The sequence below is a fragment of the Amphibalanus amphitrite genome, unplaced genomic scaffold, assembly GCF_019059575.1.
Source record: "Amphibalanus amphitrite isolate SeventyFive unplaced genomic scaffold, NRLGWU_Aamphi_draft 000029F_arrow, whole genome shotgun sequence".
NCBI classification, from domain to species: Eukaryota; Metazoa; Arthropoda; class Thecostraca; order Balanomorpha; family Balanidae; genus Amphibalanus; species Amphibalanus amphitrite.
This window is the reverse complement of record NW_024881525.1, coordinates 65,922-91,527: the sequence shown is the minus strand read 5'-3', so window position 1 is coordinate 91,527 and position 25,606 is coordinate 65,922. Positions and strand designations below refer to the sequence as shown.

The 25,606-nt window shown below is 55.5% G+C and overlaps 1 protein-coding gene across 1 annotated transcript; it reads left to right on the top strand.

Moving 5' to 3' along the window:
* Positions 1–993: 993 nt before the first annotated feature.
* LOC122365934 (calcium-activated chloride channel regulator 4A-like) lies at positions 994–25,606 on the top strand. The gene is made up of 10 exons (XM_043337593.1): positions 994–1,694; positions 17,065–17,362; positions 17,622–17,781; positions 18,757–18,862; positions 20,501–21,091; positions 21,295–21,708; positions 22,388–22,570; positions 22,802–22,907; positions 23,278–23,655; positions 23,970–25,606. The coding sequence occupies exons 1-10, from the start codon at positions 1,539–1,541 to the stop codon at positions 24,980–24,982; spliced, it is 3,405 nt and encodes a 1,134-aa protein (XP_043193528.1). The 5' UTR covers positions 994–1,538; the 3' UTR covers positions 24,983–25,606.

The following is a 25,606-nucleotide window of genomic DNA, read 5'->3' as shown; positions in this document are numbered from 1 at the left end:
CTCGGCCCGACATCGGCTGGACGTCGGGTACGCCCGCATGTACCGACGTCCAGCCGAAGTCCACGCCGACGTCGGGCCGAGGTCGTCTGCCGAGGTTGACGAGATCGTTTGTCGTTGGACCGACGGGGCCGACGTCGGCATGTTTATTGGGACAACGCACCAAAAATATCAACCGGCGGCGGGATTCGAGCCCCCCAGTCGCCGACGTCGGCATGTTTACTGGGACAACGCGCCAAAAGCAAAGCAAAGAGGAAGATTTGAGTTTCCTGGGGATATTTTGAATACAGAAGCTCTTTATGAAACATGAAACACGCATTTTATATTATTTTAACGGTCAAAACAGCGGCCGATGTCCGTCCGACGTCGCCCCGACGTCGGAACATGCGGGCATACCCGACATCCAGCCGACGTAGTGCCGACTGCCGAGGTTGGACCGACGTCGGGCCGACGTCGGCATGTTTACTGGAAGCGGATTCAGTAAGTGTTAGGAGGAAAGTAGAAACACTCCCATCCTCAGCGTTGCGCCCCAGCTCTCCCGCGATGACAATTTGTAGTTTTTTTCCTTTAGATGAAAACTTCAGAACTTATCAAAGAGCAAGTTTCGTTCTTACACAACAGTACATAAGGAACCAAAGCCCAAAGTTTTTTTTTAATTTGAGACATTTTTTGGAATTCATACTAACCCCCCCCCCCCCCTGCTCCTGTGGCAGTATTTCTGGGTCCACTTTTGCCTAATCTATCCCAGTCCAAGTGGTCAGTTATCCAAAAGGTAGACATTCCCCGACACACGATCCTCCCTACCCAGCTCCCGCCGCTGCTGGGTCAGCAGAAACGGCCCCGAGGCATTTCAGAGGCCACGGGCCGACTCAGCACCTGCCGGCGCTGCGCGGCCGCGCGCTGGGGGCCTGGGGCAGGTGGCGCCGTCTCCCGGCCGGTCCTCGGCGGGCTCAGGTGCCGCCGCGCCGCTCCGCACCGAGGGCTGAGAGACACGAGGTGGGCCAGTGCCGCCTCTGAACGGCTGACGGGTGGACGTGGGGTTGTCACGGACCGCGCCGCACCGCCTCTGCCACGATCGAAAGGTCACGAGTGCTCGAGCAGTGGTGGACACGAGCCCAACGGGACCGACAGCACTCGAGTTGGCGGGACTTGTTACCGACGAACTCTGTTACCGAACAAGCTGGTGAATCTACCAAGTACCAACAGTGCCTATCAAAGGGACTCGAAAGTTTGTTTTACATCACACAAGTGTCAACTTCCAAAAAGTGGTGCAAGATTGGCGTTGGGTTCCGGCTGAAAACTCCGTGACTTTGAGACCTGTTGCCATCGATACTCGCGCAGCGTGTGACAAAGTATCGGCAATAACATCGAGAAACTCGTCGCCTCCGACGCCCTCCGTCGCATTCGACGTTCGGCGGGTGACGTCTCGTTTTATCCAGTCGCCATGGTGACAACCATCCGCCGGTGACTCTCAGAGCAGACAGTGCAGAGACAGTGCGGCGCGGGGGACACGGCTGGCGGCAACGTCCACAGGACTGGCGATGGTGCCGCTGCTGGTGCCGCTGCTGGCGGCGGTGTTATCCGTCTCCGCAGCAGCGGACGTCAGGCTGGTGGACAATGTGTACAAAGGGCTGGTCATCGGCATCGACGACAGGCTGGAGGCTCATCGTTGTCGAGAGATCATCGATGGTGTGCAGGTATGTGTCCCATTATACCCTTTCATGGTGTTATTACTTATTACCTACACTCCTTCGGAAGCTTCACTCCGCAGTTTGCTTTTTGCATGAGCGCGGTCGTTTATCAAGCTCTGCTTCTGTTTGCCCGTACGTCTTGATTGACGAAAGAGCCGTCTTTTTTTCGGCACGGGGCACCAACTCAGCATGAGATTGTTCCTGTCAACGCCTCTCCCATACAATGAAGTTAACCGCATCACGGGTCCATTGGAGCGGAACATTTGGGCGCCGAAATTCCGCCGAGCCGCACGTGCGTGTCTGTCGGTGTGTCTGACACCGCGCTGCCGTCACTCTCGGGCAACCGCTCCGAGTGACGGGTGACTGGCTGGTATTGATCGGGGTTGGACAGCTCACGGCTCTGAGCGAGCTCACGGTTGAGCCGAATCGCTCGCGTGCTCTGGCGTTGAGTCAAGGTAAACGGCGCCTCGGTGGATAAATCTGAGATCAGAATGTTACCTTTTGTAAACCGTATCGCTTATGAGGCCGATGAATGACAGCTGAACAATAGAGGCATGCAGGCTGCTGACGGCTGTGATAGTTTCAATCAGCATATATTATAAATTATAGATTACCCCTGTTAAGTGTTGATCTGTCGGATAATTATGTATATTATTATTGACATCATTCAAAATTTATGGACAGAACTATCGGTATTGAATTATGCACCAGTACCTAACAGTCGGTACGCTACAAAGCCCAATAAACAAACCAGTAACCGCCATGCATTGGCGGTTGGCCGACGGACCAAAGTGCAGTACCTATATAAATAATGCAAATAATTACATTATTTACATTACATTATTTTACATTACATTATTTAGCGCAGCATTATTCCTGATGAAGATTACAGTGGAACTTGAGTTGCTTTTATTCTGCAGCATGCATAATCTCTCGATAGCATTATACCCGTTCATTTAATCACACTTTTTTGCCGCCGATTCGCTTTCATATTATTCGTCGCCGAATTTGCCTCAGACCTCTTTTCGATGTTTGGGCCAAAACCGTTTTAAAAGCACGGGGGTTTGTACACATTTCACCTCATTGCAGTTTGTACGAGAGGAGCGCTGTAAAAGATTTAATTGAGTCTGGTGCGCTTGCCGGTCATTATTTCTCCGTCTTATCGCAGAACTGTAACGTGGAAGCTGTTTCATAAGTCGCTGTATTATTTGTTGGTTAAAATGTAAGCAAAAGTCTTGTCCGATCACTGGGGTGATTATTATTTCGTTTGTATATATGTACGACTGAAACGGAAATAAACTCTCTTAGACCACAAAGTTAGCTTAGATAATAAACAATTATTTTGTCGGGACACTTGGGACACTTATTCGGAGCGCCGATGACCTCGAAGCCCGGGCGCCCGAAAATCACAAATCACGTCACGTTTACCTATTGGGATTCCCGATTCATTATAATCCGGATCATCATTGGTCCATGTTAAATTAAAGGAAGATTCAGCTGGGCCAGAAACAAAGAATGTTGTAGGTTGAATCAGTTAACCCTCGCCCTGGCAGGGGGGGGGGGTCGATGCGACCCCCCATAAGGTTTTTCGAAGATAGCGTAAAAACGGCGGCGCGCAGCGCCGCCAAATTTGGCACAGCCTATGGGGCAACCTTTTTACATATAACCTGAAAATTTCAGGTCCGGGTGACCTTGGGTCAGGTCACCAGGTCAGAAAAACCGGTACAAGGTCATGGTCAAATTTCAATTTTCTTTTTGCACCTGTCCAACTCACAGTTTTGCACTGATTTCCTTCAACGTTTCAGGATGTGCTAAGTTCACCGAGTTGTATAACATATAGTTCGGGTTTTTTGAGGTCACTGACCTGAGGTCAGTTAGAGGTCATTACGTCGTAATGTTAAGCCTATGGGAAAATACTAAATTCGGAAAATACTGGAGATATCCGCTTCGTTCTATCACTTTTTTGCTTTGAAACCACAGTACTTAACAGCAGATCACTTGGTGCTTCTTTGTTTGGTGTACTTATCCATGGGTCAGGTCAAATGAGGTCAACTGAGGTCAAATGACGTTTTTGCCAATAACTTGGCACATAATGACGCTAGAGCTTAAAAAATGGTAGGTATCATTGTGTTTCTGGTGATCAGCCGAATCGAATGATATGCGATATGATGCAATTTGGTTAACTTGAACTTAATTTATAAATTTAAGTTTACTTAAAATTTAAGAAAAACTTTAAGTACACTTAAGCAAGCTAAAAAGTATATCATTCGACACGCCTTGACGTGCTGAGTTCACTGGTGCTTTTCTTTTTGCTCTATCTTAATTAGATCAAAAGTTATAAGCGAAAAACCTTTGACCTGTTTTTCGCGAAATTTTTACATTTATACCCCCCAAAACCCCCCTAAATATTCACCTAGAGCAACCAAATTTGCACAGGGGCGAGAACTCCAGGGGTCCCACCTACCTACCAAATTTGGTGTTTCTAGGTGCCATAGGAGCCAATCGCGAGGGGGGGGGGGTCGCATCGACCCCCCCCCCTGCCAGGCCGTGTTATGAAAAATGCCCTGCCAGGGCGAGGGTTAAATATTTGCATAATTTTGACGTCTAATATCTCTGTCAGTCGTCATATTACCTGTCACGTATGACATAATTGAAATGTTTTGCCATTCTGGCATTCCAAAGTCTCTGCATAGGTACCACCACTTGCCGGTTCAAGACAAGCTACCTTTTCGTTAGATATTAATTATTCTCTCATATGGTTAATACAGCGAACTGAAGTATCTTCAAGGATGCATGGTGCGATAATAACCTATACGTGTGTTACGGGTGCCGACTGAAACGCACTGCAAAACCGGCTGCCCCGCAATCTCGCGTGTTCATCGGCGATCCCCTTTCAGAGCCTTTGCTCTCGCTCAAACTTTTGCAAACTTTGGTGTCAAGAACTGCAGGTGAAAACTGTCCAGTGATTTATGCTATGTCAGTGTTTCACCGTCACCTCTCTGCGCTCTGCGTACATTAATCTTGTGCATAGCGACAGCGCAGTCCTTGGAATCCAGCGAGCATCATCTCATAGAGCACGTCTCGGCGGCTGGTGTCTCATGGAGCATGTCTCGCGGACACGGTGTCTCGGAGGCGATGTCTGCTCCTAGGCCGCAGAGATGAATTGGGACAGGCCGGTCCTCTGGCACCTATTCAGGCGGGTGACACGCGGCCCCCCGAGCCGGCGCTGGAGGACGATTTAATCCGGCCGGGACAGCCGGCGCTCTGTGCCGCTGCCACACGGGGACAGGTCCTCAGTGGCCGGGGGCTCATCCCGACCTTCAGAGGATTGTATTCGACGGGCTTTACTGCGGTAGGTTTGGGAGAACGCATGGCTTGTACTGGACCGTAAAATGGTGTGGTAATTGCTACTTGGATCGCGTGTAATTGTACGTTTCTGTCTATCGGTGATCAATGGTGTGGTATTTCTGAGAGAGAATATGGGCCTGCGCGAGCAGTGTGTTTTATGGAAAACAGGGCACAAACGGCGTGTGCATTCCAAGTATAGTGATTTGCGATGTTTTTGTTGACGCGTATGACCTTCAGTAGGTTGCGCGGAATCATATTTCGCACGTTTTGGGTCGGTGGAACCCGTTTTCAGAGCTCCCATGGAAATCACCAGACATGTGGTCACACCGGGCGTCTTACCCCGAAATGCTAATATTCCCATCCCATTGTTTCTAGCCCTGAGGTTCGTTCACGAACGCCGCCACAAAACACACCGCATTACTGCCCGGTTGCAGTGCAGAAAACACCGTCGCCGTTGCCGGGCGGCCGTTTCGGCGTTTACACGGTTCTTATCCTCGCTGTGCCGGGGGCGCCGCACCGTCTGCGCGGCGTGTACGGCGGTCGGCCGGCCCGGTACGCAGTGTGATTACCGGTCATTGAGGGGCGGCGCGATATCATCGCCGCAGCCCGTCCCATGTTCTGGCCGGTAACGAGCCGGCTTTGTCCGGCCCGCCGGACGCCGGCGGGCTCCCCGCAGCCGGCCCCGGGCCACGGCAGCGCAACTTACGGCATCCGCGCTACGGCAGCGCAACTTACGGCATCCGCGCTCCGCCGAGCAGTGAGCGCTCCTGGCCGAGGTGTTTAAAAAAAAAGTTCCCACAGTCAATTGCGTCCTTTAACTGAAACGCTGATTTCCTTTGTTGTCCGTTGCAGTATTTAAAAAGCTGGATTGCATGAAATATGTGTGGGGAAGAATGCAAACGGCGAAAAGATACTTACTCGTGGAAGGTAGCCTGAACACACCATCGAATTGATTTGATACGTTTGATTTGCAGTAGGTACCTTACTTTTTAATAGATAGGTACTACTCTCAGGCATGTGTGAGGTATCTAGAAGTGTTTTTATTGTCAATACTAAGCGATTAAACCTAACTCGTAATTCCTAAACTTGACTTATTATATTCACAGGGGCATTAAAACACTTGAGTATCATTGATGCGTGTCGGCTACCGTGGACTAGAATTTATGATGCGTTTAATCGCCACTCACAAAAATAGATTGTGATTGTAACCCTGAATGGGCACAGCCCATAACCATTGTTTCGCATGTCGTGTTCGGCATCGTTAATCCCTTAGATTGTAATTGATCCGCTGCTACAATCAATCGTACAATCGTTATATCATTACTTAATGCATGCTCTGGGTAACCCCACGCTGTAGCGGGGAGTCGTCTACAAAACGTGAATTAAATGCGATGATTCGCAATGGCGGACGGTGAAAAATGGACTTATAATAACCATTTACCTATGCGATATGCATATCTACCTCCGCAGAGCTTCTTTGCCCTGCAGATAACACTTCTGCAGTCCAGGTGACCCTGTTTGTGAGCCCTCGAGAGCGTTGCACCGCGCCGTCCGCTCCCCTCCCCGTTCCGCCAATCATCTGGCAGTATATCTACGCCCGCCAACAGCCTTCCATTTAGCCGTTTTAACCGAGCGTTTTATCTTCCGTCTATCTGGCATCTGTTTGCTGATGCGGCTAGTTGACGCTGGGAATGTGCATTGTGTAAAGTCACCGACCTCGTTTTCGAAATGGGCCATTCATTTTCCGCACCCGTTTCTAATTCCCATCGGGGCGGCGGGCGCCCCCCGCCGGGCCGGCCGAGGCCGGGCGCGGGCCCGCCGGCGCCGCCGTGCTATGACCGTCCTTGTGGCCGCCGTGTCCGGCCGCCGCCGCCGCAGTAATTGCAGAACCGGCGCGCGTTTCCCACAGGAACTGAGTGGCCGTCGTCCGGCGCGCTGCCCGCCTGGGAATGATCGCCGGTGCCGCTGACGCTCGAACAGATCGCGATCTGCCTGATCACGGTCAGAGAGCGCTCGGTGCTTGCGTCTCTCCGTCTGCAGCGGCTCTATAGTGAGCGGCCTGCAGCGCCCGTCACGACGCACAGGGGAGGGGAGGGGCGGGGTGACGGCTGCAGAGCGCCGCCGGATGATAGCATAGCAAGGCGGAGATGGCAGAGGCGCTTAGGAGAGACGTGGGGCGCGGTGGGCGTAGGAGAGAGGCACCTCGCGAGCGTGGTCATGCCTGAGTTAGACGATAACCGTGTAAGGCGGAGTAAATATGACGGTATGGAAAACTGATGAGACGTACCCCGAAGGACTTTGGAAAACGCCAAGAAAAAGCGTGGTGAGTGAGGAGTATGAAATGAAGCGGAGCAGGGGCGAGGCAACCGAGAGAAAACGCGGTCTCGGACGCTGGAGTGACAGCCGTGTAAGGGAGAGAGTGAGGGAAGGGCAAAACTCCGGGGGCACGCTCACAGGGAATGACTCAAGAGTGGCAGCCGCGAATCACGGCCGTGGAGGGCGCGGTGGGATCCGGAGAGGGCGTGGTTGAGCACGGAGTCAGCGAGTGACAGGCGCCGGATGGCCCGCGGCTCGGGAGGGACGCGATGAGGGGTGAGAGAGGGACCGAGAGACGGGGCGGGGCGCCTGAACGAGCGGGGAACGGGAGCAGGAGTGGGGCGGGGCCAGCTGCCACTGGGAAGGTACACGGAACGAACGACAGTCGTATGTCAGCGACGACAGGCGGACAGACGCGCCGCGGCCGCGTCGTGGACGGCGTGTGACGCGACTCACCACCGCTGGACCGGACAGATAACCTGCCGGGTTCCGGTGGCGCGGGGCCTGTTGCGAAACTGTGCATTGTGCACGCTTGTTGGTCGGTGTCGTTTTGCTCTAGATGCTGAAGAGATAAGGATCGTGAACTTGTTTGGGGATGTGGCTTACTCCCGTCAAGATAAATAAGTCAGTTTCGCATTTTATATAATTTGGCCCACTTTGGCCCTTTGACCAGAGCACACTTACTTGTATCTACATCGAAGTTTGGGTTGGCTCTCAACGTATCGTGCAATGACTTACAATAGATAATACCTATGTTTTGTAATATCTCATTGTAGCTATAGCCTATAGGTATGAGAATAAGGAGCTAAGGCTTGGAAGGACCCCGTGTGTTTGGACTGGCACTTATCAGAAGCTTACCTATTGCTTTTATTATGGTCAGGTCACATGATTTTGTAGCTTCCGCATTCTCTAAATATCAAACCTATACCTAGGGATGAGCAAGTTAAGTACACGGGGAAGGTCCCTGTCACTTCACATTTGTTTGATGTGAATCAGTTTTGTAGGCCATTCTCATGTCACGAGTTTAGAGTTACTCGATTTATCTGCAGACATTTAGCGGTTGTACCGTGTACTTAGGCACCGATCATATCAATCGGCTGTTCACTGATTAGTGATAACTAACTATTGTCTTTTGGTTAATCCTTAAGGCTTAAATGGGGTTACCAGTAGTGGTGTCAATCGGAACTTGAATCTTCGGAATTCCGATTTTGTCCAATGTCCAATTCGGAATTCGGTTGGACAATGGCAGCAGGCTTTGGACAACTTTGGACAATTGCTTGCTACACCTCAACATTTTTAAAAAGTAGTCGTGTTTAACATTGATTGGCTATTAGAAAGCTCAGCTTTCGATATGGTTAACACTTTTGAGCTTGTAACGGTACATGAAAAGAAATTAAATAACAGTGTTGAGTGTAAACTATTGCGTAGGTGTCGGACATCCTTGGACAAATGGCTGGCTTGGACATTTTTGGACGGACAATCGACGTAAGCATTGGACATTGGACGGACTTTGGACATACGTTTTCTGAAATTGACATCACTAGTTACCAGTCGTCTATTAAAAATATATTACAAGTACAACCAAAGTCACAGATACCTAATGTACGTAATTTGTTATGCAAGTTATCCAGTTAACTCCTGTTGCACAAAAGTGCGCCCTCGATTCCGGTTGCGTTGCTCGGGAGCTCATCCTTCCCACCGTCTCTCTCTGTGTGTGAGAGTGGCACGGCCATTTTTTGCCGTGTCGCCGGCGGCCGGCCGTGGAGCGACCGTTCGTGCCGGTCCCGGCGGCCGGTTCCCAGAGTCGCCGCACAGTGCCCCGATCGGTCACCTCACACGTCGCGCCGCAACGGTGAGAAACGCTCGCTGCCGATCGCAACAAAGGCCTGCGCTGGTCGTGAGGTCGCCCGGTCCCATGCCAGGTGCATGCGGGGCTCGCAGGGCCCCGGTCTCACAGGGAACGTGTCCAGTTGACTGGTGTAGCTGACAGCAGCTGGGAAATTTTGCATGTCGATGTTAAAATCTGAGATCGTGGTCTATATCACTTCCACCTTCAGCAAAATCACTGGTGACACGATCACACGAGCACCTGTCTAAAAGCCTATATCGCTAATTAATGAACGCAATAGAACCGCACTGTGTTGCAAACCAAGTTGTTTCAGAATTAGTGCGAGCGAGTGGGCTCAATGTCAGAGCAAATCATTTCACACGTAGGTATCTGCAACCGCCGCTCCTTTTCCTGTAATTCGCTCTAATCAGCTGTGAACTGACCGACGGCCTGGTACCGCAGTTCAGCACTCCGTCGGTCTCTCACTCCTGCGGCGAGGCCATACGTGGCCACCGGAATTCTCCCGCGGTACGGCTCGCTACGGTGAGACCGTGGTGACCGTTTCACCCGTAAACGGTGCAAAAACTCAGCCGCTGTGACTGCGTGAGCCGCGCGCTAAAAATCGGCAGGCCCCGGCCATAGGACGCAGTGTTTTCTCACGAAGATCGCGGAAGCCGATACGACGCCGTGAGACCACGCGGAGACATCTGTTGTAGTGTTCGGGGTAATGGGAATGATCAGACAGTATCGAGGGCGATCGATACTGTCCGTTCACTTCCAGCGTGCATGTTGCGACGGTCCGGCTGCTGCCGAAAGCGGAGGTTCCATAGCTGACCTGATTCACCTGCTTGGGCAGCCATGCTTACATTGCTTGGGCTATTCAAAGCAAAATGAGGATGTCCGTGCTATGCAGTTGATCACCCAAGCATCAAACACTGGATTGTGGTGAGCGAGAAAGCTGCTTTTCGCTCATTTTGTCACCATTCTGATGAGCCAAATATAACCTGGGACCGTTTTTCTGGCTGAAGACGATAGTCATGTCCTGACAAAATCGACAGATCGGCGTGCCGTCCGCTAACGGGAGATGGAGGTCCGATTGGACTGACCAGCTATGCGGCGGTCCTCCGAGTCATTTGGGGCGGTACGAGCGCCGCTCCAGTGGCCCCGGCGTCCGATTAGTGTCCGTCAGACAGCGACGCGCTCTTCCGAGTCACCGATGGGCGTCGCCGCCGTCACACTCGCCGGTCGCCGGTGCCGTTACGGCTCTGTCCAGCTGCGCAGACCGCACGTCAAGATCACGGATGGTGTCACGTCTCGGGACCCTCGGACGGTCGTCGCCCGTCGGCCGGCGATGACTGGACGGCGGCGGTGAGCGCACGCCTCGCCCCTCGGCCGGTCGGTCGTGCGCGCGGTGTGCGCGCTCGGCGCCGCTCGGCTGCGCCGCTCCGCTCTGCTCTCGGACGTCTGTTATCTGATGGGCCGAATCACCGGCGTCTGCAGTGGGCGCCGGCGCGACCTGCGCTCGTCATTACCGCGGCCCGCCCGGCATTTAGCCGTGCCGCTTATCACGCCGGCCGGCCGACATGACCGCAATCAGGGGTGATGTATCGGGCCGCCGATCGGCCCGGCATCTGACGGTGACCGTGCGCACTACGGCCCGACGACCCGGCGGCGGTTGGAGGGGAGGAGGGGGCGTGTTCGGCGCAGATCCGCATCCCCGAAAAACATCGTGACCTGCGCAGACGGCAGCGTCAACTGCCTCGTCTCTTGTGCACACATGGTCGGGCCGGAACAAAAGACACTCGGCACCAACAATGCACACGATCGGAGCGTGGAACGGCCGCAGTTAGTTCGGATTCGGTCCGATTAGGCGGCGTATCTGATCCAGTTTGACCTGCTTGCGGCCGCCGCGGTGACGGTGCACGTTTCGCCCCGATCACGTCCGAGTCCGTCGTGGACACAAGATCGGCCTACGAGGCGAGCAAATTACAGAGGTAAGGTGGCAGGCCGGCCGGGCACTTCTCACGTCACCCGGCCGGGAAATCATGCCGCGGACATTTTTGTTCCGGTGCCGGCCGTGACTGACAAATAACAGGCTTCCGCCGTCGGCCGGGCGCCGCTCAGCCGGCACCGGGGTAAAAATCACCTGTCGGCGACTGGCGTGGGCGCTAATACCGCCCTAATGGCTGCCTTTTCCACACCCGCCCGCCGCCGAAAAGTGATTTCGTGGTCCCGACGGACGAACGGGAGGGGGTTGTTCGGAGGAGGGGAGCCGGCCGTTCGGAGAAGGGGACGCCACGCTGCCCTGCTGGCGCTTCCGAAAGGGCGTGACCCCGACATTTCTGGGCCCCCGCTGATGTCGGCCAATCGCTTACCTGGGCAGGAGGACCACCACAACGATCGTCGACACGATGATTTACTCGGCGAGACGACCCTGAGCGTGGACCCGTCTAATGCTCACTCAGAGCCGGAATGCCGCTCCATTTACCGGTGGTCGGGGAACATGCCGCGATGACACTGAGATGAATTGTGATCGAGCCGCGCTCGGCCGAACAGTCGCCGGTCAGACTTCCTGCCGCTCGCCAGCTATGTCCGGCTCAATCAGATCGAGACGCTGATAATCTCTCAGCGAGTGTGCAGCGATCCGTGATGTGTTATTCATCGGGATTTCAGCGTATCGGGACAGACAAGAGGCGGTAGTGTCGTTACTAGACATCGCTCCCACACAGACCAGTGAGTCAGTTTCTGTGTCGCAAATGTTCGGACGCTTTGTGGGACATGTCCTGTCGCAGAAAGGCGTAACCTGTTCTTTGTCGTGGGTCGTGCAGATTTTGCACAACAAATCTCAGGGCATGCACTGGCTTATGAGTACTGTTCCCACGCGCTGCACCGTTTACGTATTAAGGCTATGATAAAGTGACATTTTTTCTTTTAGTTCTAAATGCATGAGCCGGTCGTAACTTTTTAATACAAAGTCCGTTATGGCCCCGTTGGACCTGCTAATCTCTTGACTATTGACTATACAAATCACCAGTGCACTAGTAAGCCATGGGTGCATTTAAAATGCATGTTTCCACAATGTACGTATGCTCATTTTTGTCGCATCTCCAAAATAAATGTAGGCACCTGCCACCTACACAAAACCTGCACTCAACGCAGCAAATCACCCAGTGTTTACCATCACCTTCCGATCGGTACGAGCGGAGGTGCGTGCACGTTCGGCCGGCGTTCAAACAGCTCGCGCACGGCGCGGCGACCGGCGGCACCCCGCCCGGTGTTTGCCTCGGCCGTCGTGTTTGGCCGCCGAAAAAGCCTGCCGGCTGCTGGGTCACGCGCGTCCGCCGCCGCTCGTCTCCGGCGCGCCGTGTTCGCCGTTTTTGCGGCGTGACACGGCGTGGGAGCGGCGCTCTCTGCCGCGGGGAAGGCGGCCGGGAGGGCGACGGCGGGACCGCGACGGCTTCCGTCCCGCCCCGCCGGGCCCACACCGCCGTCTCCGGCGTCCCCGCCCAGTCTGACCCGGCCCGAACTCGGCCGAGATTGGGCCCGTAGCAGCGAACTGCCGTGGGATTTCGTTCAGGTCTGAAAGGGCCCTGAAATAGGCTTTGGCTCTTGCAGTCACGCCTCCGAAAGTTTGAGGTAAAGACAGTCACGGAAAACAAACTTCTTCAGAAAAATGAAATGTCTAGCCAAAAGCGAAAATCCATGAGAAACGAATGCGTTCGCATATAGCCCGCAGGAGAAAGTTATAGCTCGATTGTGATCACTTTTCATGTGTATCACATACACCAACGTCTACTTTCGAAGGAATAGCAGCTCATTGAATGAGGCTGAATATCAAATGCTCATGTGCATCGTGCAACATTCTGGCGTTGCTGGTGCTGACCGTATTCGCGCGACCGGTGCCTTACCGCCGCTGACGGTGCCGCTCGACCTCACCGGACGTGACGTGACGTGACGTGACCCTGCACCCCCCCCCCCTCCCGGGTCGTGACGGAGCATTTTGCGCTCCAGTTCCCGCAGCTGATGGTAGAGACAGCGGCGAGATCGGCGCCCATTTCTCCGAGCACCGACTGACTCACTGTCATCACAGAGAGTGAAGTCGGTGTCGTCGTCTCGGCCCGGAACGTCTTTACGATTCCATCATGATTCAATGTATCATCGCATCACGATGTGACGATTCAGCACATCACCGCAGCGCGATGGCCCGAATCAGCAGCGTTTCGCGGAAATGGATCTCCAACTTTCATCGTCACTAGCGCTTTTTGCGTCTGCGTTTCGGTCTAGCGACCAAGTTTGAGTTTGTCGCGGCTTCGTGCATTCAATCGGCAATGCGTTAGAGCGAAAGTTGATGGCCAATGTTTTGATCTTTGATCACCTTGATACGCCTACAATGTGGTTGACAAACAGCTGGAAAACAATCGAATCAGACATGATCAGTTAGACAGTCTACGCTCCACATTTAACGGGTCTCCCGTCATAAAATGAGGCAGGCTAGGTATTCCTCCTAGGTATAGGTAGGTACACGGATCTTCCGTTTAACGTCTACAATCGGTGAAGTTTACATCTTGTGGTTCTCCCTTCTGTAACCGAAGCGGATTGCAATACACTCCAGCATTGCGATATCCCTTCCGTCTAGCACCGAGGCAGGTCAGCCGGAGTCTCAGGTCAGTGCAGTTGCGCGGCGTGATCCGGTCTGATCGTGACCATCTTCCCGCCCACGCCGGTCCGTCAGCCGCGGGGCGCAGGGCACTCTCCGCCGGCTACACGCAGCGCTGCCCATCCGTCAGTGACGTCAGCACGCTCTGTGACGTCACCAGCTCCAGTGACGTCATCTCTAAGCTGTTGCATACCGGCTCGGGTCGTGAGCCTGATTAAGTGGCCCGATTGTGTTCCGGCGCCGGTTCACGGCTGATTTGGCTCCCTCCTCTCCCTCTCCCTCTCTCTCGGGGTCTCGGCTCGTTTCGATCGCCCTGTTTCCGATCACGGTCTAATTGAAGGTCATTCTGTGCCAATCATTCCGCTCGCGGGGCGGCCGGGCTCGGCGAGCCGTGCACATCGCACGGCAGATCTACCTCTCCGGCGCCGGTCACCGGCTAATTACACACTCCATCAGCCCACGTGATTAATCATGTCGCGCCCAATAATTAACGAAATCACTTTCCGATGCAGAACTGCGGGCCACCCGGAAACTTGGACCAACTACATTGATGCATTTGCTTGCAGAGTATGCACGGCAAGATTTAAAATGAAGCATTTTAACCGGTCTACTATACAGCGTCAGTCTCGCGTCAAACGCTAGGCGTTTTGGAATGGGGCTGATACGGCGCCCGATTGACACCAATGGTCACGTCACGACGGCCGTCACGACGTGTCACGTGACCTGGTGCCGCTCCGTCACGTCAGCGGTCCGTGCGGCGTTTCCGCCGCAGGAAGTGACCGGCGCGCGCCGCTTTTTACCCGGCGCCGGTGCGGCATTCGCGGCGCTCTCTCGCCGTCGCCACGTCGTGACTGGAAGCACCGTGACGCGTCACGGTCGCCGCTGCCACCGGTCGTCCGGCGGCGGCGGCGAGTGCCATCCGTGAAAGGGGTCGCTGGATTATAAAGGAGCTAGTGTTTCAAAAACATAACTAAAGGAACTAAAACCCACTTGTAATTATACATACCCTATACTCGGTGAAAACTTATGCATCCGCTTGTCCCAGGCTTGAAACAAAAGTTCATCATAATTGACCCAGCCTCTCCATAAACGGTTTAGTATTTCTCAGTCCTTGATACCGTCTACTGCTCGCGCCCTTCACCTCGCTGCCTCTCCCAGCGCGTCTGCCACCGACGGACGCTGGTGGTAACTGGGCCGCACGTGCCGGCCGCCGGCGTGTCACACGGGGTCACGCGCTCAGCCCGGGGCGACGTGACCTCTGTGCGCGCCGGTGGCTCGTGCGGCTGTTTGCGGCCCGTTTTCGGCCTCACTTTCCCGACAATACCACCGAGCGAGGCCGGCACTCCGCGGCGCACGGCGGATGTAGCCTGGTGCAATGTGGCTCAAGATGTGCCGTGATTGCTGTTTATGGAGCGTTTTCTATCCTCCTTCGCCCCGCAGGGTATCCGTTCTGGTTTGATATTGCCAGTAGAAGACATAGTGGTTAATATGAGTTAGACGTTGTAACAGGGGCGTATTAAAAGGGCATAAATTCGGTGAGCCGGAGCTAGCGAATGCAGCGGTGTCCACCGATGTTTGTTCATAAACCAACGTAACTATTGCTAGCTGTTACAGACATTACTTTGGGCTGGTTTGGTATGATAATTTCCGTCATGAATAAACTGCAATGCTAGCATTTAAAGGATCATTGCAATTTAATACAAATTGCGAATATGGTATGAGGCTCATGCTTACAGAGTAGAGCATGAATAGGTATTGTCTAGGGACCGACATATATTTCCTCAAAGCACGATTTTGCCGTTTATCCATATCTCAGGACCCAGCAACTTGGATATGGTCGGTAATTGCAATGGAGCTAAAATGGTAAGGGTGAAAATTACTGAACCGGGCCTTTGCAGTGCACTGTTCACTGCACTAGGTCAGGGCGATGTTCTTCCTCAGAAATAACCATTCTTTTATTCGTCTTCATGCAGTTCGCACACCGCCATCCGGCGCGGTGGTGGGAGTCTCGCTCTCACCAGTTCTGGGACAGACTTGTCTCACGCTGTTTCGCCATGCAGTGGCACTGCGCACCGTGGCGCCCCGCGCGAGTCTCACCGGCCGAGACAGCAAGAGACAGCGGAGCCACCCGCATCGAATCTCCTCTGACACGACAGGCCGAACATGAACAACGATGTTAAATCAATTGCGGTCTGTGATTGAGCGCGACCGCGGCTACCTTCGATTGATGACGTATTATCAGCTGGAACCGGTTCCAGGCGCGGTTCCATGATAGGTACACACCGCGCGCCGTCGCAATTAGCGGCACCCGGCCGCTGGGTGTGCACTGTCACTGTTCGGGCCACTATCTCCGGCGATTCGGGCGGCGATTGTAACGCCTCCTGACGAGCTGAGACGAGCCGCAGCGGCCGTCACTCGGATCACCGATCGTCGGCGACCGCTGATGAATCGGACAGACGGCGGCCGGCGGCGGGCGGGACTCCCACGCTCATCAGACGACGACCGCAGGGAGCGCGATCGGCATACATCACCTCAGCTGGAGGTAGTTATTGATCGCCGGCCTTTCACCGTTCATTTGGGTATACGACTGATGGTAAATGACCGGCCGGAACGGGAATGGAGCGGGCGAGGCCGATAACTGGCCAGTGGCGGTGGGGCGTTTTTAGGACCGAACTCCGCACGACCTGTGAATATGTGAGTACATTTGGAAATGAGAGTGATCGAACTCTTGGGAACTGTTTGAACGACTGATAAACGTTTGCGCAAATGAGAGAGCTGAACTCGGTTGCAGAAACAGTACCGTGGGTAAAAGGGAATTAACACCTAGCGGGGCCTGCATCTGTGCACGTTTCTGCACCGCGGTGTAGCGACCACCGACCAGCGTTAGGTATTGGCCTAAAATGCTTCAATCTTTATGTGCTCACTCGAAATCTCAGAAAACCAGAAGTGACGGAGAAACGGCGAAAAAAATAGTACCTATCACCGCTGATCATCGACACAACACCGCGAGAACGTTTCAATGTTCGATCTTGAGGCAGTCCCAATTGGACTCAAATCAATCAGTTGACAATTGCCCCCATGCCTATATCACCATGGATGATCTGATCTCACCCCATGCCGTGTGTGTGCAGTTGCCCACTCCCCTAGCGTCTTGTTAGCTCCCATCCCGTTCCGTCCGAATTCAACGCCCGAACAAGACGGTAACCGTGTGTTATCTTTCCGTCCAGGCGTTGATGACTGAAGCCTCGGCCCAGCTGTACGCGGCGACCAATCAGCGGGCTGCATTCGGTGACGTCACGCTGGTACTGCCCGACTCGTGGCCGGACAGCTGCGCTGAAGGGGACCGTCCTCGGGTGACCCCGACCGAGAGCTTCCTGACCTCTGACCTGCGGGTCAGCCTGGCTCACCCCGCGCACGGCTCTGAGCCGTGGACCCACCAGACGGGACAGTGTGGTCAGCCGGGGGCCTTCGTACAAATGGACGCCGCCTTTGTCACATCGGAGGACGAAACTGTCACCGACAGAGGTAAATGGCAATGCTACTTATGATAAATGTAACTCGATATAAATGCTCATAAATGTGGTGGCATTGACTGCTAATGGCCGGCCTTTATAGAAAACGGTTACTTCTGAAGCCGGCAGGCCGTAACCGAGCAATGAGCTACGATTTAACGCTTAGAAGCTTCGACCGCTTCATTTGGCTTAATCTTGCAGAGATGTTCCCCTCTCTCCTACGAGTCTGCTGCACCCGCTGACGTCTCGTTTTGTACTCCTCCCGTCCACAGCGGTTCGAGTGGTGCAGCAGTGGGCCCGCTACCGCTGGGGCGTGTTCGAGGAGACGGGGTTCGCCGGCGACCCTCTGTACCCGTCCTACCATCGTCAGACGGGAGACCTGTGGCAGCCCACAGTCTGCTCCACAGGCTCCGTTCGCGGCACTGTGACTCCGTGAGTACCTACCCATAGAACTGAACTGTGGCAGCCCACAGTCTGCTCCACAGGCCCACAGGCTCCGTCCGCGGCACTGTGACTCCGTGAGTACCACCTGACCTGTGGCAGTCCATAGCATGTTCCACAGGATCTCCAGAGAGCACTGTGCTGTTGGCTGTGTAGCCAATAGCCATCGCCACTTTTCCGTCATCTGACTGATCTTGTGCATACCCGGGCTCAGATAGACATGGTGATATCGTTTTGATGAAAAAGGAGACCCACCCCACTCTTGTGGGATTACCCAGCGATAGTGTTGCGCTATGCTGTCTTTATCTAGTGCAGTGTTCTTGTAATTATGATCCCTTTTGATGAGCGATATCAATCAACGTAAGAACCGGAATATTATATCATTTGTAAGTATCAAATGAGGCAAGGTAACGAGTTCCAGCCCACTAAGTCGAGAACAATGCTCGCCATCCCGCGATGGCTGGCGTCTCGGAGCGCCGCGCCGACCGCGCGCACAGCCGCGGCTCATGTCCGCCGCGCAGTACACCGCGATTAATCATGATTATTGGTGGCCCACACGGCCCCGCCGCTCGGCCCGGCCATGACTGCTGACTCGTGAGACTGGCGCGGCGCCGGCCGACCAGCGGCGCTGAGCCTGCGCTGACGGGGCGTCGGCCGAGCCCCGGCCGCTCGGATCATATGTCGAGCACCTGCTCGCGGGGGCTCAGACACGGCCCCCGCACGGGCGCCCGCTGCAAGACCCCGGACGCTGCGTCATGTCAGACAAGCAGCCGAACCAAACCACCTCCCCTTTGTCTTCATCTGAACTCGACCACAATCATCACCTGATCGGGTTCATTTGCTGACGCGACCACTCATGGGTTTCCACTAAGGACACGCCTATCACCTGGCTGCGGGCACCCCTTCACTAGACAACCCGTCCTCGTATTCCCAGCCCGACTGACCGGCGGCCCTGTCACATTACAGGCCCGGGTGCGACCGGGGCTCTAACACCTGCACGTTCGTGGCGGCCGAGGAGGCCGCTAACGTCACCGGCAGCACGTCGCTGCTGTCGCTGCTGCCGCCCGGACAGGTATGTCACGAACCCGTCACCGCTCCGTGATGTCAGCGCCGCACGGTCACATCACGAGCCGGTCACGAACACTTCACGTGCAGGCACGCCGGCCGTTATGGACGCTACCCTGACAGGTTTCACCGAAAGTTTGAAAAATGAAACACTTGAAACGTTACGCTTGAATAACAATTTACGCTTTTATTCTAACGCACAACGTAACATAAGCGACCAACAGAAAGTCCTTTTTGACATATCATCGTAACAAATCGTACATCATTACGCCACATCAGAGTGGTCGGGGACGCACAGTGATCCACATGCACGCGGTGCGTAAGGCTCGGCGGTGACGGCGCGTCTTTGTCGGGGCTGGGCTGATGGCCGGGGACCTCCTCCGGGCGAGCGACGGTCTGAGTCAGGGCGCCGCAGGCCGGTCGGTGAGCCAAACGGTGAATAATGATGCATACATGCCAATAACGGGTTATTTGGGGTCATTTATTCTGCATGCCTATCGCTCGCAGCTCTGCTACAGGTATGTCCGCCGCTCAGATTGCCATCAAGAGCGTACTACAAAGCAATGCATAAGAAATCAAGGCCAATTCGAACAGACCAGAGCCGCTATAACACAATAACGCATATGATTTGCACCTCTGCGATACTGACATAGCATACATCTATCTAGCCGATATTTGACACCCTATAAGGTTCCCATAATTGGCATAATAGGACAGGCGAGTTACGACATTAGTTCGGTTCCGATCTTTGAACAAACGGACACACCTACTATCGTTATCACGCGTTCGGATTTGCTTCCAGTATTAGTCACTTGACGGGGAGTCAGGAAGTCATGTTTATTTCACAAGGACTGGCGTAAAATATCACACTCAGGCCACCCGCCGATATTGATCGGCTCTGAGGTAAAATGCTGGTGGAACAATGGAGCGTACGCGCACGCCGCCGGGCGCTGCGGGCCGCCGTCGTGTCCCTGGGATCGGCTCCGTGTGTCAACGGCAGAAATCACTCAGCGCCTTCTGGGAACGGCCGGTGCCGAGAGCAGGAAAATTGGCGCAGGGGCAGTTACCCGCGGCGCAACATTTCCTCTTCTGCTCTCCCGCGGCATGATTTTACTGCCCAATCTGTAGCCACTAGCGTCCAGCACCGGCTGGCTTTTGCAGAGCCAAGGCCAGCCGATCGGAGAGCGTGCATGATCTCATTTCGCCGTTTCGGACCGAAGGAGAAAACACCCGGCCAGTGTCACGGGGACGATGGTTAATTGGCCATTATTCAAAAGCGAATATAGTGTTTGTTGATAATGCAATTTCCGCACTGCAAATTGCCCTTTAATTGCAAGCAGCAGCTTGTTGCATTTAATCCAACATTCTTTTCGTATATGAATGTTTGCTGAGACTTGTCACGAACAGAGCAATGCACCTGTATCGTTGATACCACGAACACAACGCTGTCGGCTGCAGCTTCTCCCGGACCTCGCCAGCGACACAAAGATCCCTCCATCCTTCAGCGGAGTTTCGGCGAATCCTGCAGTGTCACGAACACCCGTCATAATTCGTTAGCAGAACCGATGCGGCAATCATCGCCGACCTGTCTCATTACTGTGACCCCCATTTCTCAGAGTTTGACCCTTCCTCTTCCGTTCTACAGCCGGGCCATCTCTGCAACTCCAGTACCCACGACCGGGCGGCGCCCACCCGACACAACCTGCTCTGCGGCGAGCGCTCCGTCTGGGAGGTGATGGAGCAGCACGAGGACTTCCGTCTGGGCTCCAACCCTCCGAGCCACCGACCAGCCGCTCCACCGATCACCGTGCGCACCGCCCGCGCCGCTCCCGACCGGCTGTTCTTCCTGCTGGAGAGCTCAGCGACCATGCGCGTCCGCCACCGCTGGGACTTGGTCAGCAGCTCGGTGCGCAAGTTCGTCAACTGGGACGCTCCGGCCGGCGCCCGGGTGGGCATCGGCCACTTTGGCGGCTCGTACCGGACGGACCGGCCGGTGACGGCGGTGCCCGAGTCGCTGATGGGCCGCGGCGAGCTGGTGAACCTGCCGCCCGTCGCCGATGACGTCCCGGAGGAACAGAAGAGCTGGCGCCAGGCGGTGGACGGTGCGCTCACCGCGCTCGGTGAGGAGGCGGCCGGAGCCATCCTGTTCTGGGTGACCGGCAACGGCAACGACAGCAGCGTGGCGCCATCCAGGGAGGACGTGCACTACATGATCCGGATACTCACCGAGAAACAGGTCAGTCGGTCGCCACAGAACGCCAGTAACATTTACATCTTCATACGCTATATTGTGCAGAAAATGTCACGATCTAGACGATATGTCATCTGTCCCCAAGTAAAATATGTTTGCCAGGATTCGTCGAAACCATGAAACGCCCATCGCCGATGTTGAATGACATCACGCAGCCTCTGACTCCGCGTCCGTTTCCTTCCCGGCAGACTCGTTTGGTGGTGGTGTTCTACCCGCACCCGACGCGCGGCCTCGCTCGGGTGGCCCGCGCCACCGGTGGCGCCGTGCTCTCCGTCTCGGACGTGGCTGCCGGCGCGCTGACCGGCATCGGCGTCTTCCACGAGCTGAGCGAGGCGTACCGGCTGGCGCTGCGCCGGCTCTCGCGGCGCCGCCGGCTGCCCGTGCGAGTCGAGGACAAGGAGTTTGTCGGCGGCGGGCCGCAGGTGCGCGGCAGCTTTCTGCTGGATGACACCGTCGGGGGCAACACCACGCTGGCGGTGATGTACAGCCAGAAGACCGACATCGGCTACGTCAGATTGCAGAGACCCGGGGGAGAGATGGAGCCCGTGTACACGTACACGGATACGACGAACCACCTGCAGTATGCCCGAGTGGAACACGAGGTTAGTAGCCGGCGACGGAATGCTGGATTGTTGTTGTACGTCGTGCACGTGCGCTGGGCACTAGCGGGCACGCTATTTTCGTAGCAGGTGGTCGATTGATTTGCTAGTGCGCGGTAGATCACTGGAGCCTTGAGGAAAAGTGATCTGCGGCATTCCGTGATGCTGATGATTTTTCGGAGGGCTTATCGCTTTCCTCACTCAGAGAGGAGAGGTAGTCATATAGAGCAAACGCAATTCAATGCTATCGCTGAAAGCGGAAAATGTGGTTTATCTCGTGCGTGGAATGCGTATGTTTCAAGGAAACTAGAAATCCTTTCACTGCCTTCCGCGACACAGTGCTGGGCGGGCATTTCGCCAAAACGCTTCAGTGACGTATCATTGGCAGTGGACGTCACAACACAACTCATCAGAAAGTCATTTCCACCAGCGATTCCGAGGGAAGAAAACAAAATAGACAAAACATAAACCAAATCTTATCTATGAGACACATCATCTTGTTGAGGCCGCTGGAAATGTGTCCCATCTCCGAGCGGTTTCAGCCATAAGTCTCTCACTCTCGCAGCTGAACTGAATAACCCAGCACCAATAGCTCCGACTCTTGCCCGTCGTAAGTCCCCACTGTATCAGCCTGTCACCATGCCATCGGCCACCCTGACACAGCGCCCCCCACCGCCCACAGCCCGGTCTCTGGACGTACGAGGTGGACAGCGCAGCGCCCGCCGGCGGCACTGTGGTAGTACAGGTGAACGCCGACCCGGCGCAGAGCCCGCAGGACGAACTGCGACTGGAGGCCTGGACAAACGCCGCCGCCACGGGGGACGTGCTGAACGCTACGCGCACGCCGCTCATTATATACGCGTCGGTGAGCTGCCGGGTGACCCAGTGAGGGGCGGGGTGACAGGGAGATACAAATGACCGTAAAGTGTGATTTGATGCACCAACGAGACGCAATCGTAATAAAATAGAGCAGAAAGAGAGCAAACTAGAGTAACTGATACAGTCACATTTGGGATTAAATGCTCCGCATCCAGGCAGGATGGATCAATATGTCTAACGAATACTTTTTATTATTGATTAATCCTTGTGCCGGCAGCTGATGAAGGGCGACGCGGCCATTCTGAACGCCGAGGTTCACGCCGTGGTGGCGCGGCCGGACGGACAGCGGGTCCGAGTCAAACTGCTCGACAACGGACTGGGAGGTAGGTCTGACTGACACAATATGGTCTTGTCCCTATTCGGAACTACTAGCTCTGAGAAAAGGCAATTGAGAAATGAGTAGAGCTTCCGGAGTGATTTCGCCTGGCCCAAGTGCCAAAGGGACAAAAGCCGCAGAGGCGACATCTACAAACCGTCCGTAGCGACACCCCAAGGGCTAAGACGAGCCCGTCAGCATGGAGACCCCAACCGGCAACCAGAGCCTTGTCGCTGGTCTTCGTACGTTTATAAACAGTGCGTTTATAAACATGACAACTGTACCGTTCTGTTATTTCATTGACCTAACACCTCAAAGACCGAGATCTTCTATTCGAGCCAGACCTCGTTATGAACCCATTCGCTCCCGCTCGGCAGAACCGGACGTTCAGAGCGGAGACGGCGTCTACTCTCGCTACTTCACCGACTTCGGTTCCGTGCCTCGTACCCCGGACCGGCGGCTGACCATCCACGTGGAGGCGGGCGGCTCTCGGGCGCGCGTGGTGACCGGTCGCGACCGGACCGTGCCCTGCTGCGGCTCGGTGGTGCTCGGCGTGCGCACGGCACCCCTGCCGGAGCTGCGGCGCGCCGTGGTCGCCGGCGTGGTGCGGCTGGCGGGCATGCCGCAGTCCGGGGACGACCCGTTCCCACCGGGCCGGATCACAGACCTGCGGGCGGAGGTCAACCCGGAGGAGAGGACGGTCACCCTGCGCTGGACTGCACCCGGTGACGACTTTGACCGGTCCGACGGCAGAGGTGAGTAACGACAGGACAAGCGGAAAATAGCTAGCCAGAGGAGAGGGAGCTAGCCACTGCGCGTGTGTCGCACGTTCACCCTATTTACCTCACTAATTCAGTTCTTGATTGTTTTCATCAGTCAGGTCACATACTTCACCAGACCGTATGCAGAGGCTTACTGGTTCGAACGGTAAATGCCACCCATCAATGATGTTTTCAGAGAGTAAAACCCAGCATTGTTCAGTGAGCATCACCAGTTTCATTGACCTGTCATCTCTTTTTCTCATTTAATACTTCGTGGCAAGAATAACCGAGTTCTCATCTCTTCCCAGTGTTCCGATATGACGCCCGGTACTCCACGGACCGGGACCACCTGCGGCGCGACTTCAGCGGCGGTTCTATGGTGCGCGGCTGGAGCAGCCCGCAGCCGGCCGGCTCCCAGAGCTCGGCCACCGTCCGGCTCGACACCGTCGACGGCGAACTGCTCTTCCTGGCCGTGCGCGGCCGGGACGCCGCCGGCAACCGCGGCGCGCCGTCCAACGTGGTGTCGTTCGTGGTGCCGCCGCCGCCGACCACCCCGCCGCCTCCGGCGCCCACCACGGCCACACCGGCGCCGACGCGCGCCCTGCTGCGCGGTCAGTCGCTGCTGATCGTAGCGGCCAGCACGGCCGGCGCCGCGCTGCTGGTGCTGGTCCTGCTACTGGCCTGCTGCTGCTGCAGGAGGGGCCGGCGGGGCGGCAAGGCCGACCGAGAGACGGGCGGACCGCGGGCGAACGGAGACGCCAGCGGCGCGTACAAAACCTCCATGCCGCCCGTGACTATATCCAGCGAGGTGGACAAGAAGGGGCCGGCCGGAGTGGTGGCGTCGGACGGATCCGTCTCACAGACGCCCGTCATGTGGACGGCCTCGGACATCCTGCAGCAGCCGGACGGCCGGCCGCCGGCGCCCGACAGCGGCTACGGCGGCCTGTCAGCCAGTCGCGCCGGCTCCGGCCGCGCGCGCTACAACAGCTACCAGACGCCGTACGGCGAGGACATGGTCTACGACGGCCGCTCGGTGGCCAGCTCACAGCCGTCCGACTCGTTCCCGTCCATCTCCAGCGAGGCGCGTCACGCCGCCGTCCTGTCGGAGGCCGGCGCCGGATGGCCCAGCGACCGCGACTCGCCGCTGCGGCCCGGCCTGCCCGGAGGGCTCGCGCACTCGAGTGGCGACCTGGCGCCCGGTGAGACGACGCCCACCGAGCTGCCGCCAGGGATGAAGATGCTGCCCACGCACGGCGAGAGGAGCTGCGCGGCGCTCTCTTACGTGCAGGGCCGCAAACGACGTAACATCACCCAGGTGTAGCCGGCAGAGCGGAGGTAGAGGTTGCCGATCAGATGTCAGAGGCTGTGTGGCGTATAATGAGCGCGGCAGCCGGCAGGTCTGCTCTGGACGCCATGCGCGATAAAGAAACGGACTCAAACGAGCCAAAGGTGATACTGCTGGAGTCGTGCGACTCAGGTGTGGTTGCTACGCTGCTAAATGTATAGCTCACACTGGGACAGCTCATCGTGCACAACGTTACCTGCCGTTACTGAGATATACCGATCGTATTTTTGGTCATTTGATAGCACTAGACGCCGTTCTGTGTCCAGTGACGCATGTCGCGCAGGTGTGGCTTATTCGTACTCAGACTTTGGCTAGACTTGCGATTGGCTGTCGCATAGAGCACCCGAGATGTCTGTTTCAGCGCCGCCTGCTACGAGTAGAAGCCCCTTGAGTGAAGATCTCTGGTTCTGGTAACCCTTGCAAACGAACGAAAACGCGAACGCACGAAATATCGATAACCTGTTATGTATTTTCTACTGTTGAATGTCTGATGAGTTGATGATGATGTGAGTGATGAAGTCATGTGTAAATGAGCCTATGCGGGATGGAGAAAGCGGATGGGGTCTAGTCAAGATGCCAATACATCGCTTTCGTACAAAA